This window comes from Epinephelus moara, chromosome 6, assembly GCF_006386435.1.
Source record: "Epinephelus moara isolate mb chromosome 6, YSFRI_EMoa_1.0, whole genome shotgun sequence".
Lineage (NCBI taxonomy): Eukaryota > Metazoa > Chordata > Actinopteri > Perciformes > Serranidae > Epinephelus > Epinephelus moara.
The window spans coordinates 20,477,046-20,495,431 of record NC_065511.1 but is presented as its reverse complement, the minus strand read 5'-3'; the positions used below and the strand labels follow the sequence as shown (position 1 = coordinate 20,495,431).

At 42.7% G+C, this 18,386-nt stretch overlaps 1 protein-coding gene across 1 annotated transcript; it reads right to left on the bottom strand.

Moving 5' to 3' along the window:
• Positions 1-6,532: 6,532 nt before the first annotated feature.
• Positions 6,533-11,610, bottom strand: tent5ba (terminal nucleotidyltransferase 5ba). The gene is made up of 2 exons (XM_050047605.1): positions 11,219-11,610; positions 6,533-8,102 (listed from the first exon to the last, which is right to left on the bottom strand). The coding sequence occupies exons 1-2, from the start codon at positions 11,372-11,374 to the stop codon at positions 7,074-7,076; spliced, it is 1,185 nt and encodes a 394-aa protein (XP_049903562.1). The 5' UTR covers positions 11,375-11,610; the 3' UTR covers positions 6,533-7,073.
• Between the last annotated feature and the right edge of the window lie 6,776 nt (positions 11,611-18,386).

Below are 18,386 nucleotides of genomic sequence, written 5' to 3'. Positions count from 1 at the left end.
CACTGTCGTCCCTAGGATGAAATCCTACCTGTCTTCTAGACAGGGTAGTTGATAAAAATTGTTTCAATCAACTTTATCAGTTCAACCGCTACTAGTTGTATTTCTGTTAAAGTATACTAGGCAGGATTTCCCCACCCACTAGAAGTGTGTGACTGTGTATTTTTCTGCAGACACTTTATGCCTGTATTTTCTAATTGTCTTATTATTTTCTGTTTGAGACGTTTATGGGTGTGTACCCCCACACCGTTCAGGTGGGGTCAGACAGTGCCAGACTGTAAGAAACAGGCATCCAAGAGACGCAGCACCAGATAAATGCAAATAAAGCGAGGCGAAACATCAAACAGGAGTAAATCTGGGGATGGCTTTTACTTTCACTTTTGCTGATGAGCACATGAACAAATTACAGAAAGGGCCTACCAGGCACAGGCCCAGGGGCCCAACGTGTCAGGGGCTCCCCAGCCTTAATCTGCAAAATGTCACTCAAATTAACACGTACTGACCAGAACAAGACTCAAAATGTCCACAAAAAGGCACAAAAAGACAACAAAGGGATGCAAAGGAACTGCACAGAGACACAAAATGACAACAAAGCAACATAAAACATCCATAAGGATGCATAACGACTACAAAGCTACGCAAAACCACCACAAAGTCTGTGTGTCTGCTCCTATGTAGGAGAGGCGGTGGGGCCTTTTGCATATCTGTGCCCAGGCAACCCAGTCTAACACCAAAGTCGTCGAAATCCAGCGCTTGGACAGTGAATTGTGGCGCCAGACACTGATGAACAAAACTGTCCTTTAACGTCGGCATTATATGCGGCCAGTCGCCTTTATAGTTTAACGGCGCTCAGCGGCATCAGGGGGAAACGTGGTGGGACAATAACAAAAGTTAAGGCAGCAAAAGTCCAAGTAGGGCGGGTAGGAGGGGTCCAACAAACACCGACTTTCACTCAGGAGAGTGACGTGGATGTCCCGTAAGATTGTAAAGCCAAACCCTGTTCTTTTTTCCTAAATCTAACCACGTGTTAGTTGTTGAAGGAAAAAAAAGTCAACTCGAGGTTTTGTACTGACATAGTGCATTTATTTTGAAAGAGACTGTATGTAAATAGTAAATTTCCTGTGAAAACGGAAGTGTATTTTGAAAGATGACAATGCATGTGACAGGCAGAACTTGACATGGCATCCCAGAACGTCAACAACCAACGCACCCAGGGTACCTTTCACGTTGTATCTGGACATGGAAAGTCCACGACCAAACGGGATATGTGACGAGGTCGGAATGAGAGTGTGTTGAGGAGACCACTGTCTCTAAACCCACCCATGGGTGAGAGTTTTTACAGGGTGGTATACTTTTGAATTAATCAGCAAAGAAGTGCACCATGTCTTTATTCATACTGGTGTTAATAAGTAGATCAGAGTTGCAATCAGCAGTGACAGTGAAGCTATCTTACATGTCTTATACGCACCACTCCTAGGAATTAATATTGACCTTTATGACCATAAAAATATTATGCTTCAGTTCAACTTATGTGCAAACAGTATAAGAAAGCAACAAGAACACACCCTGAGATGCATTACAGTCACAGCTGCTTGAAAAACACACACAGCACAAAAGGAACAACCCACAGACAGGCAGCACGTATACCTTTTGTTATGTGCCACCTTACGTTGTGCCAAAACAAGCAGAGCCAGTGATCATGACAGAGTACCAGGATGTTAGATTCAAAACGTCGGCCTCAAACCAGCAAGAAATCATTCCCAGTGTGTTTACTGCTGTGTTGTGCCCTTCAGCTCATAACATCTCAGTGCTGTTGTTGAAGCAACATACTGTTACTGGATAAAGTGGGAGAGAAGATAATCCAACACGTTCTAATCATGGGCTGGATAATCATGTTCAGGGATAACCGCAGATGAAGACAAATGAATAACAGGTAATAGATAAGAATCGTTGTAAGTTTCCATAAACTATCAGTGGAGGCGGGTAAAGTGGAAAAGCCCATTAGGAAACATACTGTCATGCAGGTAATTTGCAAAAATATGGAGTAGCATATGGAGGTCATAACTGTGCACACATGTGGCATTGTGTAGTTAACCCCTGTCTGCAAAGGTTTCCTGTTTGCACCAATGAACTATTAAATCCATTCTCCCCCCAGTTACATTCAAAGAGTTACACAAAAGGAGACAGCATCGTCTCCACTCTGAGCAATGCAGCTGGAAAGCGAAGGTTTGCCCAGTTGAAGTGGACTACAGAGGCTTTATAGGCAAGTCAACCACCAGGCTGCTTAAAGAAATGGGAATTCGAGGCCAAGCCCAACGTCAGGCAACGTCTGGCGCAGCTGAACAGGCCAACCAGTGGCTATGGATTAAGAGGAGAAACACCACTTGGGCCCTGAAATACCACTCACAGCAGCAGGGTTCAAGGGAGTCAAAGCAGAGGGGAACACACCTGGGACGCCAGGTGTTGTGGGCCTATCATGGAAACACCAGTGAAGGAGGGTACCCACCTGATGACCTCAATGAAGTTTTTACCCTCCCTAAACACCCCAACTTTCACACACAATCGCAAGAATGTGCAACAACAATTGACCTGTTAAACTCCACCTCGATTAAAGTTAGGTACGTTTTCTCGTTTTAGTTTCTTCTCTCTTCTCTCATCAAAATGAGGGAGTAGGGGGAGGTAGAATGTACGGCCCCGTCCGGCAAGGGAGAGTTCAGTCCGCACAGACGTCCTTCCCTATGCTACTTCTTACATTTCTATCGACCTAGGCTCTTTCCTACTTTTCTCTTCATCTAACCATAACCCTTTGGCCCCCACTCAGAAACCCCCAGACAGCACTGTTACTCCCACTCATAGTCTCAAGTATGTGCATCAAGGGATTGTAACATCCAGTCCTAAACGCCACTCTGTTGTAAGGCTTCCCCTGAGCCATAAGAGCACTTATGTTATTTTTCTATACACCAGAATCTTGAAGCACTGACTACTGTGGATTAAAAAGCTGCTCCAACTTGTGACAGTTAATAAGCTGTGTGAGTGGACACTGAGGTCGTGAGGTGCCCCAAAAGCCTCAGGTTCACTGCACATCAGGTGACTCTGTCGTCTGATTAAAGGGGTACTTCACCGATTAATAGCCGTTTCTCACTGGTGCGATGTGAAAATGTGAAAATGCGTAAATAAGGTCCAACAGACTAGCACCCAGTGGTCCGATGAGCTTCATCTGCAAAATAATTCGCCATGTGCTTCTGCACTTATCGCCAGTGCATATCAGCTACATTCGTCACTGTATCCTAGCTGAAGTGGACACCGAACTGAACCGAACCCATATTGGCAAAAAACTAGCTATGATCTGGGGGTATAGCATTAGTTGAAACAAAGGATTTCATTGGCCTAAGACATATTTCCGCAGGTGGAAATCCACTAAAATCAAGGGCTGTATATTTCTTCCCCGCAAGAATGTTACAAAAAGGATGTGTAAGCATTATAAGAACCCGCTAAATCAATTTTTATAGATTTCCATGCAAATTTTCCAGAAGAAAATCCATGCTCGGAGTGAAACGGCTTCTAGTATTGTACTTACACGAAGTTGGGGACCAAATAATGATGAATCCACCTCCCGCCCTCAGTTTGTAACAGAGGCTTTCTGTTAAGAATTTGTAATCTCCGAGGCCGAGCGGAGATAAAAATAAATACATTCTCTCAGACTTTAGAAACCTCTTTCAGAGCCACAGAGGACATCACACAGCTGTTTTCATAGGCTGAGTAGCACTCCCTAAACTCCCTGAACTAATCTTTGTATGTACAGTTGGTTGGCTTTAATTGCAAAATTGATAGAATAATTTACAACAGTACAGCGCAACATCAACAAAGGAGTGTCCTGTGTTATTAGCTAATGTTTTTGAAAGACACAATGTCAAAATGTAGGAGTTTATTATTATTATGAATATTTAATACTGTGCTCACATCATGCATACTCCCAATAAGGCTGTGTTTAATTAAATTACCCAGCAGACACAGAGGTTGCACTAGACTTAACAGTAACTTGGAGGCTACAGAGAGTATACACATTGCATATATGGCAGCAGATGGGAAGTTCCAGCAAGTCTTTGCCCTGCAGGTTAATCTTGCCATGTGTGCGAGGTAATAGAAAGTCCTACATTACTTTATATTGGCTCCAGGTCTGACTGTTCCCAGTAACCCTGTATTTAACAGATTTATACAAAAGATAAGGCAGTGTATATATAGGCTTCAGTAACACCACATTTCTAGTGCTGTCTTTCAACACTCAACTTAAAAATCTAGTTAGAGTTCGATGTGAAGAAGGAATGAATGGGTGTGACTCACATATGGTAAAATAAACTATTTTTTGTTTTTACTTAGCCGGGCGGATGTAAATATTGGCAGAATGTAACTAGCAAGGGCTTGCGGGCAGGGGTGGAGTCAGACATGAACATTTAGGGCTCATCCCAAACAGGAGGGTCAGGGGGTGCGCTCCCACGGCAAGATTTTTTCCCCATTTACAGCAGCTATATGCACTATTTTACAAGCCCTTTGAGATGATAAAAATCCTGAACATCTGTCCATCCTTTGGGAAAACAAGAAAGTTGCCAAGAAAAAAAATCATGCTGTAGAGCCTACATCCTATTTTGTATCTGATTGTTCTTCAACTCTCTTCAACATTCTGAAAGCATAACATGACAAATGCTAAGAATGGAAACACCCAGTACGCATGTTAATAGGTATTCTCGTCCTTCCACATAAACTGTTTTAGAAAAACATGTCCATCTAAATAAAAAGGCAAAAACATAAGTGAAGCGCTGTCAATATAATATGATATCATGATATAATCATGGCACAAGGAGAAGAAGATGTTGGCCGATCAGATGTCTGAAAAAAGCTAAGCTGGAAGGCTTCCTGGGGCACATTCAGTCTCAAAACAGTGTGCACCATTTTGTTCCGGTCTCCAGGTTGAACGACATGTTTCTTTGAAACGACGTGAAATCGTTAAAAAGTAGGCTTTGAGGTGCGTTTTCTCTCATTTAGTGGGTGTGTTAGAGGAACTACCCAATCAGCAGCGACATGTATATAAATACATGCATAATAGATCTTTACATATTGTAGGTATCATTTTTGCTAATAATTTACACTTGCTTTGGCAACGTAAACTTGTGTTTCCCACGCCAATAAAGCCCCTTTGAATTATACTTAAGTAAAGCCAATATTAAGAGGCCATGCACAACAGGCTGCTCAACGCATCACTGTTTAAATGAACATTTTGCCGTACGTTTTCTCAGGGCTGAAGGCAGCCATGGAGCAGTGACCTCCATAGCACATTCTGACGCCTCTGTTCCTCAGTTTGGTCAGAGAGTAACTGTACACTTATGTGTCGACACGTAAATGCTATTAGAACGGTTAGAAGCAGCACTTTTTTGGTCACAACTGCACAAAATGATGCATCCCAAAGGATATAACGATGCACACTCTGACATTACAAGCCAAATACTCTGTTTTCCCTGTCCGCACTTCACCACAGAACTCCTTAAAATCTGTACTCTGTAAGGTTTCACAAAAGATCCATTTTCAGTGACCTCAAAGGAAAAAGGCCCAAACAAATGGAAAAAGCCACATTTTCAAATACACCTTACCCATGTACATGTCAACTAAACCTAATTCAACCTCAAAAAAGGCAAAACAATGTCTGGTGTTGCCATTTTAAGTTACATAACAGGTAAATTTGGTTTTAACAACATTATCAATCTTGAACCCCCCCTTGTTATACGATGCTGGAGTAGAGTTAGCAGAGAAGGTTTAGCTGACAAATCTGCTACATCTGAATCCATGCCATAATAATGTGGGCTGCTCTGACAGCAAACCAAGGATCCACAGCGATGCCAAGTAAATGTGGTCTTCAAAACTGCATTGAATTTAATATTAGGCCAACAGAAGAACATTTAATCAGTTATATTAGATTCTAGCTATGCGTGTAAAGATTTTTTGATTTGGACTCAGACAAAATGACATGGATATGGAATCGGTCAAGCAAACGGGGCTGGGTTTCCAGTGGTAACATGGGTGGGAGAACAGGCCAGCCTTTGTTAAAAAGCTTTAGTATCAGAGAGGAGAGAGAAGCCATTGTGCTTTTAGAAAAGCCTCCTTATGGTTCATGTCCTCAGATTGTAATGGATCCTCAGCCCCGGTTTAACAAATGCAACTCCCTCCAGCCAACAGTATATGCATTTCAATGGGCCTGGTTAGTGGAAATGAGCCGCCTTGTTGTCATCAGCTTATCGAGTATAGGATAAACTACCTCCAATTCATCCCATGCATCCAGAGCAAGACGGGACAAAAGTGTGAGTCAAAGCTACTCCCAGTTTCAATGAAAAACTTCTGTTTACGATGGCCATGTGAGGAATATACAACTTGACTGTGTGAATGGCGAAGCAGTTCAGATAATGACCGGTTTAAACTAAGTGCAGCCCTTAGAACCGGAGATTAAAATGTCAACAATCATTATAGGCCAAGGTTAAAATAAAATAACCACGATACAAATAAAACTGTAGTTTTTCCCTTTTTTTAATCTCACAAAATTGAATGCTTCTGTCCCTGAAAAGAGAGACAGAGTAATCTAGAAAACACTGAATGCACAGTTCTCACTTTACAGATGTTTTTTTTCCTTTTAGAACATTTCATGGTTCATTTTAGGCACTTGGAATCATAACAACATTCCCTTTCTGAACAGCAAATACATCTTTGGTCCAGTATGTAATTAAAAAAAATAAAGCCAGAGTATGAAAATAATACCAGCTTCAATGTTTCCTCAAAAATGTATTTTTTGACATATATAAAGTATCATAAAGACTTTAATACTTAAACAAGATATCATCGCTACATCTCAGAAATGACCAGCAATCTTACAGATGTTTTGCAAGAGAGTACAAGTGAGAAAAATTCATGTGTCGGCTCAATCAGATGTACAGCAGTACAGGATTGTTTTAGTGAAGTCACATTTGGCAAAAAAGTCTTTTTTTTGTGTATTTTCAGTCCACTTCCTTTCAAAGATAAAGAGCGATAGAGTCAGTTCAGCTACAGGGCAGCCATGTCTGATATGAATTACTGCACGGCGAAACCTGTGGTGGCTGCACATGTGCAATATAGTAATTACTGAAGTTAATGTCCTGCACGTACGGAGCTGGCTGGTAGTAACACGTCACATTCGTCACAGTGGGGATGGCGTTCTGCTCAGCTAGCACCTTCAGCGCCAGCATGGAGATGAGGCTGAGCGTCTGGCGCCGCTCGTGGCCCATCAGACACACGGTGCTCTCGTTCACCACGTGGTGCAGAGTCATCAGGCACTCGTACCGTTTGTGCTCCATTCCGGCAAAGTGGTTTTGCAGGTAGGCCTCCAGTTTCCTCTGTTGCTCTCCTATGTCAGAGAAGTCAATGAAGAAGCGTGAGCACATGTAGCGCTGCATCTGCTTCATGTCCGCCTCCGAAGAGGGTGTGAACCCTCGCACCAGCAGGTGGCAGTACTTCAATAACCCACCCCCTCTGATTTCTTCTGGGCTGCGTGTAGCTATGGTCCTCTTACACAGATGGTCCATGGCCTCCTTGAAGTCCCCGTACACGCTCTCCCCGATCACAGTGGGGTGAAAGCTCTCAGACATGGGTGTCTCCGAGCAGCGGTCAAATAAGAGCAGAGAGTCGAGGCAAATCTGGAAGGAGTCCACGCTGAATTCAAACTGCCGCCGTAACGAGTCCACAAATTTAAGCTCCACATTCTTGCCCGTGTTGTTGGACAGCGAGATGAGGCTCCAGCGGTCCGTGTCATTACAGACTTTAACCAGTTTCTGTACATAGGCCTCTTTGAGGGTCAGTGCTGTGATGCGCTCCTTTGAGACCCCGGCTGGCAAGAAGTCAAACAGGCAGTCCAGCACGACGTCCTTCACCAGACGGAAGGCCTGATCATCTTTCAGTGACACACCAAAGATCAGGTCCAGATCCTTATAGCCCAGTCCAGTGTCCTGATGGAGCACATGGCTGGCAGCCGAGCCGTTCAGCCTCACGTCCTTAACGCACACACCCCTCTCCTCCAGCCTTGCCCGCACCACCTGGACAGGGACAAGACAGAGACACAGCATGTTATTAATCATATATAGATTCTCTTAAAAAAGAAACAGACAAAAATGGAACAAATGTCCTTGTAGTTGCAGAAATTATAGAAGAAATACACACATCTATAAGACTCTTGAAATCTGTCCAAATAAGCTCCACATGGGCCTAGTGGAAATCAATACTTTGTGAGCCAAGATCAATACTGCTGCTCACTAAAGTCCATTTCATCACCATCAGCCTCAGTCTGAATGAAACCTGAATAGCCCAAACAAAGAGCAGCAGGGCTGGTGAGTGTCCAGGTCCAACTCCCACTGGGTGAGATTGTCTTATCTTATCACAAACACAGTGATAGGATTTCTAATCCTGAACTCCAACCAAGGGAGCGTGCACACCAGCGTGGAGAACCAGTGGTGTCCAACAATTTTTTTTTTTTTTGAAAACCCTTGCTTTAGGTTAAACGTCACAATCTCAGGTCATTAAGGGTCAGCGACTTTTCCCTTCCTGTGTCCCAGTGACCTGTGAGATGTTTAAACTGTCTCGCGTCAATGCGGCCACACTGGGAGAAGATGATCTACAGCTGGACAGGGTGTGCCAACATCACTGCTCTCAAGCGCAAAGAGGAAACATGTCTGAAATAAGACATCAAACACAGGCTCATCTTACCAAACCTATTGTTGTCAGAACATTTGGAAGCAATTAAAGAGTTCAGTGGAGACTTAGATCTGAAAGATAATGACACATCAACAAATAGCCGCAGCATCCTTGTTGCATCTGCGGAGTTGTTTTAAGACATTTGTCTTATTTATTCAGCGTATACACGACTGACACTTGCAGCAGACTGGAACAAAAAACAAATAAATGCCTGACACACTGTACATGTAAGCTACATTTCCCCGCAAACATTTCCATTGAGCAAATAATAATTCAAACAGTAAAAAAAAAAAAAAACCTGCAGCACAAATTAGTTGTCACACACTCGCACCCAATCCTAAATCTCCCTACTGGCAATGACCTGTCAGATTAGTGTCTGTTAACTCTCTCTCCCATGGTGATCAGATAACAAGCTGGCTCTATTTATACATACTGGGTCAGGCTACGGACAAACAAACATTTGAAGGCAAGTCAACCCTTTGCGCAGGAGTGTGGGAAGGAACAAAATCATAATCGGATAACTTGGCAGAGACTCGGCGCTGTAATCGTTCAGTCATAAAGTGGTGCCAATTGGGTTCAAATTCCAATCAGGAGCAATAATATTGTGATGTGTTTGCGGTCAGTCTGATATATCAGCGCAGTCGGAGACAAATTCGGGCTCAGGCCTAGACTTGACACCTTTCCTCCCTCCGCCCTCTGACTACAGGTAATCATATATGCACTTGACTACAAAGTAGGTGTGGATTTCAGGGGGACACAGGGATCACGTCTCCCTTGATATTCAGAGCATATGCATCTGCTCCCTTTCAATAAAAAACATGAAAGCAGGACTTTATTTTGACAGATTTAAAAGACATTTACACTATAAATATACAGAAAAGGCACAAATTGGTGCAAAAAAAACAAAAATACCAGAATGCAGGAAATTTGTTTGATGCTCAAAATATTCTAAAGGAGGATCCCCAGCCATGTATTTCCTGTATGCCCCCCAAATATTGTAACAAAAACTTTGCTCTTGATATGTTGTGCCTCTTCTTTTTGAGGAAAAAGAAATTCTTAAATCTAACAAAAGTCCAAGGGGTTGTGCAATAAAGAGTGTCTCACTCATAAGCTGTGAAGCAGTTAAGAACACTATGTTGTTATCTCAGATCTACAGTTACAGCCCTGTAACTTCCTTGGACTCTCGAGCTGTGTGATGCTGCAGTGGACGTTTATCCCCCTAAACCTGCAGCAGGACAAAGGTCCACACTCTCAGCCGTGCCTCCCGTGATTCATAACATCATCAAAACCCATTTACGCTAAATAGCTTCCTTTTGGGTTTTCACGACAGCAGATCCACTGTTGATCGATGCTCTGCCAACCGCTGAGTAAATCTATGTGGCAGATGGCAGATTTGAGCTAAATAAAATTATATGGGGTTTCCACAAATCCGGGGGAAACAGAGTCCCCACATTTAGGGCTCAAACCTGCATTTAAGCCTCCTGCACGCTCAATGGAGCATTCATCTTTCCACAACCACAAGCATGAAGCTCTGGGGCTTCACGAGCTTGTTGAGCTCATCTTGAATATGTCAATGTGTAAATGAAATGGGGAAAAAATGACTCCACAACACATTACCTGACTTTTCTCCGCTGTATGTTCATTCTGAAATTCTATCATGGGCATTTAACTCGCACTTTAATACACAGCCAACTATCTAGAGACACTGCAGGAGAAGTGAAATGTGATCCAGCCACAGCGTATAAGTGGCTGGAAATGTGGAGGGACCTTGGCACAAGTTTGTTTCATACATTTTAAGTCAAAGCGAGGGAGCTGTAACGGCAGTGTGTGTTTCAGTCTGTTGTTTGACAAATCAGAATGAAAAACAACTTTTTTAATTCTGGTGTTTGCAATAAAACGTGTAAGAAATACTAACAAATTTAGTGTCATCGAGATATAAAGAAGAGCCACAGCTTGCCTGCAGATATTTCTAAGACTATAATCACTGAAGGAATACACAGCAGTCCTGGGAGGAAATGAGGAGTCAAAAAGCCCCAAAAAGAGGAACCAGACCCAACAAAATGATGATGTAATGTGGCATGGAAATACAACTGAGGAAGGAAGGGTGCAAATAATCCACATAGGTTTTATCCTGGGTTTGTCAGTGGCTCCCAAATTAGGGGTTTGGAGACCACCAGGGGCCCTGGAGAGGTTTCCACAGGAGATCCAGACACACAAAGTACAGTTTTATTTTCATATTTAATCACAGTGAGATAACATGTAAGAGTGACTTTTTGATCCACATGTTTCACCCAACTGAAAGATAGTCAGCTAATATTCAGTTTCATATCCACGCATTTAAATAGCCTGTGTAATTCTAACTTTAAAAAAGGGGGGGAGCCTCGTGCTCAGAGGAGAATCTGCAACAGATAAACACGTAATTTACAGTAGTTTAAATATTTGCGTGGGTTGGTGACGTTACCTGGACAATCTGGCGTGGCTGCACGGACAGAGTGGGGAAGTTTCCTCGGCCGTGGATGGGGACAGCCTCCCCCAGGATCGAGTCCAAGCGCTGCACCTGATCCCAAGACAACACACAGAACCGCCGACTCTGATCCGACGCATCACCGCAAGACATGGCGATGTTAACTTGCAAATAAAAAAGAAAACAAACAAACAAAATCAGCAGATTGTGATCAGCGCTTTCCCTTCAGCCCGAGCTCTGTGTCTTCTGTCTTCAGCACAAGTGAGATATTCCTGTGTCCGGTTAGTAAGGTTGGAGTGAAGAGTAGAAAAAGTTAGTTGAGTCAAAGGTGTCGGAGGTGAGAGTGTGGGATCCGCTGTTTCCTCCGGTGTGCGCCGCTAAAATCCGGTCAGTCTGCAAAGAACCGATTCATCAGAGGGTTTAAAGCCACCTCATTAGCATGCGCGCTGTGATTGGCTGCTGTGTTTGGTCATTGATTATGGACGCCCTGTCTGCAGGGAACACCCTTCATGTGACGCATATGACAGCCTCCTCCCCTCGGCCCTGCTCACCATGCATCCTGCAGGCTGACAGGGTTTTCCTTCAAACAAGCCTCATGATCTAGTGATCTTTTGATCTAAAGCTGCAGCAGTATCCGAAAGAAGCGTTTATCAATCCACTCTTTGGTTATTTATATCATAAATAAAAGTACAAATGACAGAGGTGAGACAAGAGCTGTGCATACACCACCTAAACTTTTCCTGCTGTGATGCATTTCTTTATTTGCGTAGGCAATGTTTGCAGAGCATGCAGGATGTTTTTCCAGCAACGCCCTGCTTCACGTTCATACACTGTAAGATCATGCAGACCTATAGGAACACAGAGAGAAGAACATAAGTAAAGTAGAGGAAAGGCCTTGCCAGAGGGCACTTCAGCAGCAGCTGGTTACATGTTAGTTTGTCCAATCAAGATTATCCAGAAAACTCCACCTGGTAAATTTCCAGTCACAAGCTAAGTTTACTGACCTCTAGGTCAGTGTTTTAACCTTTGTGGCCTTTTAACCTTCTGTAAAGAGAGCTGAACAGGTATTATTAGCCAATAAATGATATTTTTGTGTAGCAGATGTGTGTTTTTCTGCATTTTCTGTCTTATTTCCTGTCCTGTTTGTGTCAACTTAGCCGATTTTTCTTTTCTTTTTCCCCTTTTGTACAATATATAACATCATAAACAGCCGAACAAAAATATATGGTCCTTTACTTAGCAGTCCCTATCGAGGAAACGCAGCAGCCCATTTACAGTGATAGCAATTGATAGCTTAACCACATGAAATCACGTGACTTCCATAAGAATCAGAGCGTAGACAGATAATGAACATAACCAGCATGACATCACCCATTGGTTTGTGGACTCCCATTGTGAAGCCTCGAGGTCAGCAGCACTACAGGTGTGGTTATCTTGGTTTTTGGAGCCAAATGTGACCATATTTGGAGCTGTGGAGGAGCGAGGGGTGGATCTTACGACAAGGTGAGGACACTATCAGCAGACAGCCTGTCACTCAAAGTGGCCACTCTTAAATATGCATAACTTTAAGACTAAATAAAATGTACACGAGTGAGTTATACATAAAAAAAAAAAAAAAAACATCACCGCCCTTACAGCTGTCATGAATGTTGAAATTAGCTATAGAAACCAACACCATTGTCTGTACCAGGCTGTAAACATGTTTATTTCTGCCGCATCGTTGGGCATTTTAACATGGGAGTCCATCAGGATTGACTGGCTTCTGGCGCCAGCCTCAAGTGGCCATTTAAAGAACTGCAGTTCTTGGCACTTCTGTGTTGGCTTCATTTTTCAGCCAACAAGGTTCCCGCTTGAGTCAGAGGCAGACCTACAGGAGAGCAGCTCAGCCTTGCTCTCAATTTTTTTTCCAGTGGCCACTCGCAGTATTACAGTGAAAAAATCCCCTGCAGCACAAAAAATTATTTTTCCTATAGGCCACCATTATAAAAGAGACGTCTGTAAAACTGTTGACACCTCGAACTTACGACTCTATTATTAATTTTTTGATCCATGGTGGTTTTGTTTCCGGTATCCAGGTATTATTATAAATATTATTATAAATCTCTGCCTGAAACCTGGAAGTGAGTTAGCATTTTGGCACTTCCCTCATCTCAAAGTCAGCAGGGTTTTTTAACGGGTTTTTGGTTAGATGCCTGAAATAAGGTCTGTGGTTAACGCAAGCTGAAGAGACTTTCACATTTTGTTCTATGACATAAAATAAAAAAATAAATACCCCACTCATGAATTTTAAGCCATTACATGTCCTAAAAAAGCTGGCTGCTAACAAGTTCTAAAATGAGACTTGCAGAATGTCATCACGTCAAACATGGCTTTACAGCCTCTTTATGGCAGGGAAATCATGCGACTGTAGTTTGTTTATAGTTTAATGTTAGCATTTTACTTCTAGCCCTTTTATTCACACTTGAAAATACACTTAAAAAATGGTGTCCATTTGTGAAGATTATCTTGCTGAACAAAACATGTAAAAATCATAAATGTTTGTTTGCTTATTTTCCGCAATAATCCATTATCCAACAGAAAAATCCCATTGGCTTTTTGGTCAAGGGAACCACTTCTACATCAGCCTACCAAAGAAACGTCATCCATGGTGCACTCTATTATGCCCAAAAAAATACTGTAAATAGACTAGACAGTACAAATGCATGTGGTTTTCTATCTCCACTCTTCATGTACAGCCTACCCAGTCTTACAGTAGCCTATCATACATAAAATAGACCATAAAACTTCCTGCAAATCCATCATGTATTTCAGCGAGATCCAGCAGCTGTTAACCGCAGAGTATTTAAACTGTGATAGCAGGCTATTAAACCTTTAAAATGTTGCTTGCTGATCACACATTTTTATAGTCTCTTATCATTTTTAGTGGATGTGAAGTGGAATGGCCTTACCTTTGAGTTATTTGTTTGTTTAGCCGATGGAAAATTCAAGGCTTCAACCACACGAACAATCTTTCATTCAATTTGCCCATGATTGTGCAGGGGTTTATGAAAAGGCTCCGATAACCCGTGATGCCCTTTCAGGTTTCCATTTACGTTTTCAGATACCTCACTGCCACTTCTTTCCACTGTGCCTCCTTATCTGTGGTGCAGAGTAGTTTTTTTATTTGTGTTGGTGCAGATATAGAGACATTCCTCTGCTCTGTGCAGAATGCATGTCAGCTTTTTCATGCCTACTGTGTGTAGCCTAATGGTCCATCTGAGGCATAACAAAATAATTACAGTGAGAGGATAACGCACACAGACTGGTTTATTTAGCTGCTTTGAGATGCATTCATTGTCTATAAGTTTCTCTGCTTCACTTCTCACAGGAGTGGACTGTGGTCACATCGTCACTGTCTTTACATCTCATCCTGTCCTGCGTGCAGTCTGTTGTGTGTTTAAATGCACTTGATATCCCCTAATGATGGACCTCGCACAATGGCAGACATTACTCACAATAGCAGACATGACTCTTTTAGTGGTGAGAACAGTATGTAATTTGCCAGTGGACAATGCAGGTGAAAACTTTAGTAATTTCCTCTTTCAACCAAATATATGTCATCATTTATAGAATCCCTAACAACTCATACACGTCCACACAGCATGTTAGCGCACCTGTAAAATGTTTACAAGAGCGTGAAGTTCATTTTATGATTGGTCTTTGTGGGTTTTTAGTGATGCCGCAATAAAACACAGGCCAGCGGACACACACTCTTACGCACTCAGGCATCATCCTCCCTAAGCAGATGCATGTGTGTTAAGTTCACACTGTTGTCCACAACACACAGCAGGAGGTAGACAATAATAGTCTGAAAAGCCTCCAAGAGGTCGGGTCGTGGGCGTACCGTGGATTTGGTCTCCACGGAAGATCACTTCCAATCCTGTGATGTCAACATAATCCTGTTTCCCATGGCAACAGCATCCGCGGTTGTCGAGCAGCTGGGCAGAAGCGTCTACAGCTGAGGGTCCTGCCAGGTGCCGATGTGAGACATCTGCGTCATCCGACTATAAATAACCCTCCGTGTGGCAGCTGTGCATCCTGAGAGCAGAACCAGCATTTACCTGAATGTGAAACACTCGGGAGCGAGAGAACAATGACGGGAGGTAAATGTCAGGCCACTTGACATTCTCGGGTTCCCTCACAGCCTCATGTCAGAGGGAGTCGGTCGGATGGGAAGTCACTTAACTCATGCAGTGCGATGAAAAACAGTTAACACAACTTAGACAAGAGACAACTCCTGAAATTTGTTCACTGTGTTTGTGTTTAATTCACCTTTTCACCTTTTGTTAAAGGGAAAATTCGCTAGTATTGACATGAAGGGGGGACGACATGCAGCAAAGGACCATAAGTCACAATTGACCCCAAGCTGCTGCTATAGACTCAGCCTACATGGGGTGCATGCTCTACTAGGGGTGTTACTGAGGGTCAACACTACCCGCCACATTTTAGCCAAATCCACTTCTTCTCTCTTAAACCCAACCATGCGTGTTGGTTGCTGAAGGAAAAAAAACTTAAATTTGCAGTGTTGTACTGACGTAAATTTCCTGTGAAAAAAGAAGTGTGTCTTGAAAAAAGACATGTGACAGGCAGAACTTGCCATGGTGTCCCAGAACATCAAGAGCCAATGCACCCAGGGTACCTTGCACATGGAAAGTCCATGACCAAAGTGTCAAGATGTGACAAGGTCGGAGTGAGAAGCCATGCTGGCAGTGCCTACATGTACCAGGATGCATTGCATGCAAGCTTCATGCTTGATCATCTGCCATCTTGGCCTACTGGTCTTGGTTGACTTCTTCAGTTTAGCTTCGAAATCCTAATGAATGTATCCAGCCAACCTAATCACAAGAATAAAAGTTGGCATTGTGTGTTTCTGCAAACCACTGATATGCTACATTCGTCCATAACATTTTCTGCCTTCATACTTTGGGATGCCATTTTTGCTATTGATAATGTAGCTAGTTTGCAATACAAGCAAGGAGAAAAGGGAAGTTCTGTGTTTGAGCGGCATCTACAGCTCTCCCCGTGGCCACCTGGAGACGAAACCCAGCCTCCAGAGCTTCCTGCCTCCAACCGTGTCACTGTCTTGCGTCACCTCTTCCACTTAAAACGTTGTTGTACATCACAAATGACGGCGCCGGATGCAGGAAGAACAACAGATTTTGAAGCTCAGCTTTCTCAGTCAACATAGCACACAGTGAGGAATTTATTGCTTCAGTAAGCTACATTTATCACTACTGATTGGACATCTACAGAAAATGTGGCAAATTTTCCCTCTAAGTCTTGTCCTCGCCTCTGGATCCACTGTTTATCCCTGAGTTGACATCCTGCTGGAGCCATGACAACTGAGACTGTGAGTCTAGTAGGCGCGGTGAGATAGCCAGTATTTAAACACACCTTTAACAAATGATGTATTAGACAGGCGTATGTTCCAGTCCTGACCATGTTTAAACATTATGAAATAATCTGGTAGTCTTGTGTACATACTATTAAAGACCATCAGTGAAAGTCTGTTGAAGACTCCTTTTCTCTGCTTTTGTGCTCAACGGCAGATAAAACACGTCAGACTGTATTTTTTTTTTGTCAAATATCTCTATCTGTCTTTGCCTCATTGGCAGCAACAGGAAGAGGAACAATGCGGGGAAAGGGTTTTTCTCTCAAGTGCGGGGACATGATTGGACGTCACAGCGCGTTGTAAAAGCTTGGCTGAAAATCGATGTTGCCAAACAACAAGCAGCGAAGTGTCACAATGATCAATTGTGTGAAGACAGATAACACTCCGTCTGTCGCACAGGATGAGTTGTGAAGCTCTTTTCTTACCAGTCTGTCAGGGCCCACTACAATCTAAGTGAATTATTTCCACAAGAAGATTTCCTCGTCTGTCACTGAGGACATGTTATACTAGAAGACCAAGTGTTTGCTATTATTAGAGTGTGCATCATGTGTAACTGAGGACAGTGTTGCCATAGCTAAAATAGCAATGCAGCTGCTGCTATTACATTGCATGGCTGACATTACACTGCATGTTTAATTTTAAAAAGCCCACTTTGATTTTGTGAATGATGATTGTATCAGAGTTGCTTTTCAGGCTCACTCTGCCACGGCAGCAGATAACCTGCATACAACCAGGTTGAGCTGACCTGTCAGACTGGACCCTGGGGGCCTATACCTGCGATAGAGCCAGTGTGTGATAAGAGAGTTTACTTTTCTTCAGATTGCTCCAGATGACAAATCTATGGGACAGTGGAGCAAGGTTACGCAAGCAGCCGCGCTTCTGACGTCAGACTCCCTCCACTGCCTGCTTGATTGATTACAGTATAGTGCTTGGCAGAGCACACCAGTGTGCTGCTGGAGAAAAAAACACACACCAAAATACACTAAAGACTCGAGTGGCATTATACATAAGCTCTCCGCTCTTTCCACACCTGCACACTGAAATGGAAAAATACTTAGTTGTGAAAAGCAATCACACATTAATCCTGAGTTGATCTGTTGTAACCTTTATCCTGTTGTTGGGCTGAAATCAAATCATTACTTTTGTTGTGTTGCTGTTACCAAACCCTGATTTTAGAAGTGTGGCTACTGATTATACAGTATTTCCCAAAGCTGTTAAAGGGACAGTTCAACCCCAAAATCAAAACTACAGATTTTTACCTTTACTTGTTGTGCTATTTATCAGCCTTTGTTTTGGTGCGAGTTGCCAAGTATTGGAGATATCAGCCTTAGAAATGTCTTCCTTCTTTCCAATATAATGAAGCTAGATGGCACTCAGCTTGTGGTGCTCAAATTGCCAATTGCCTGTTGAAAAACTCAACAGCAATGTCTCTTTCCAGAAATCATGATCCGGCTAGTCAAGATAATCCAGAGACCTTGTTGTGAGCAGTTTCATGTAGGAACTATTTTCTTCTCACCAACTGTATGATTATGCAGAAGGAAGTGTGCATCTACTGCAGTGTATCCTCATTCTAATGGTTCATTTAAAGGGCCAGTGTGTAATATTTGGCATGGTTTATTGTCAATCTGAATCTGAATCTGAATATTCTACCCATTAATATGTTTATACAAGTGTATAATCGCTATAAAATAAAATTTGTTTGGTTTTCGTAGCCTTATAATTATGCTTTTATAT

Coding starts and splice junctions, on each gene's coding strand:
- tent5ba (XM_050047605.1), bottom strand. CDS start 11,374: ATGTCTTGCGGTGATGCGTCGGATCAGAGTCGGCGGTTCTGTGTGTTG. Junction 8,103..11,218: donor AGCCACGCCAGATTGTCCAG/GTAACGTCACCA, acceptor GTCCCTGTCCAG/GTGGTGCGGGCAAGGCTGGA.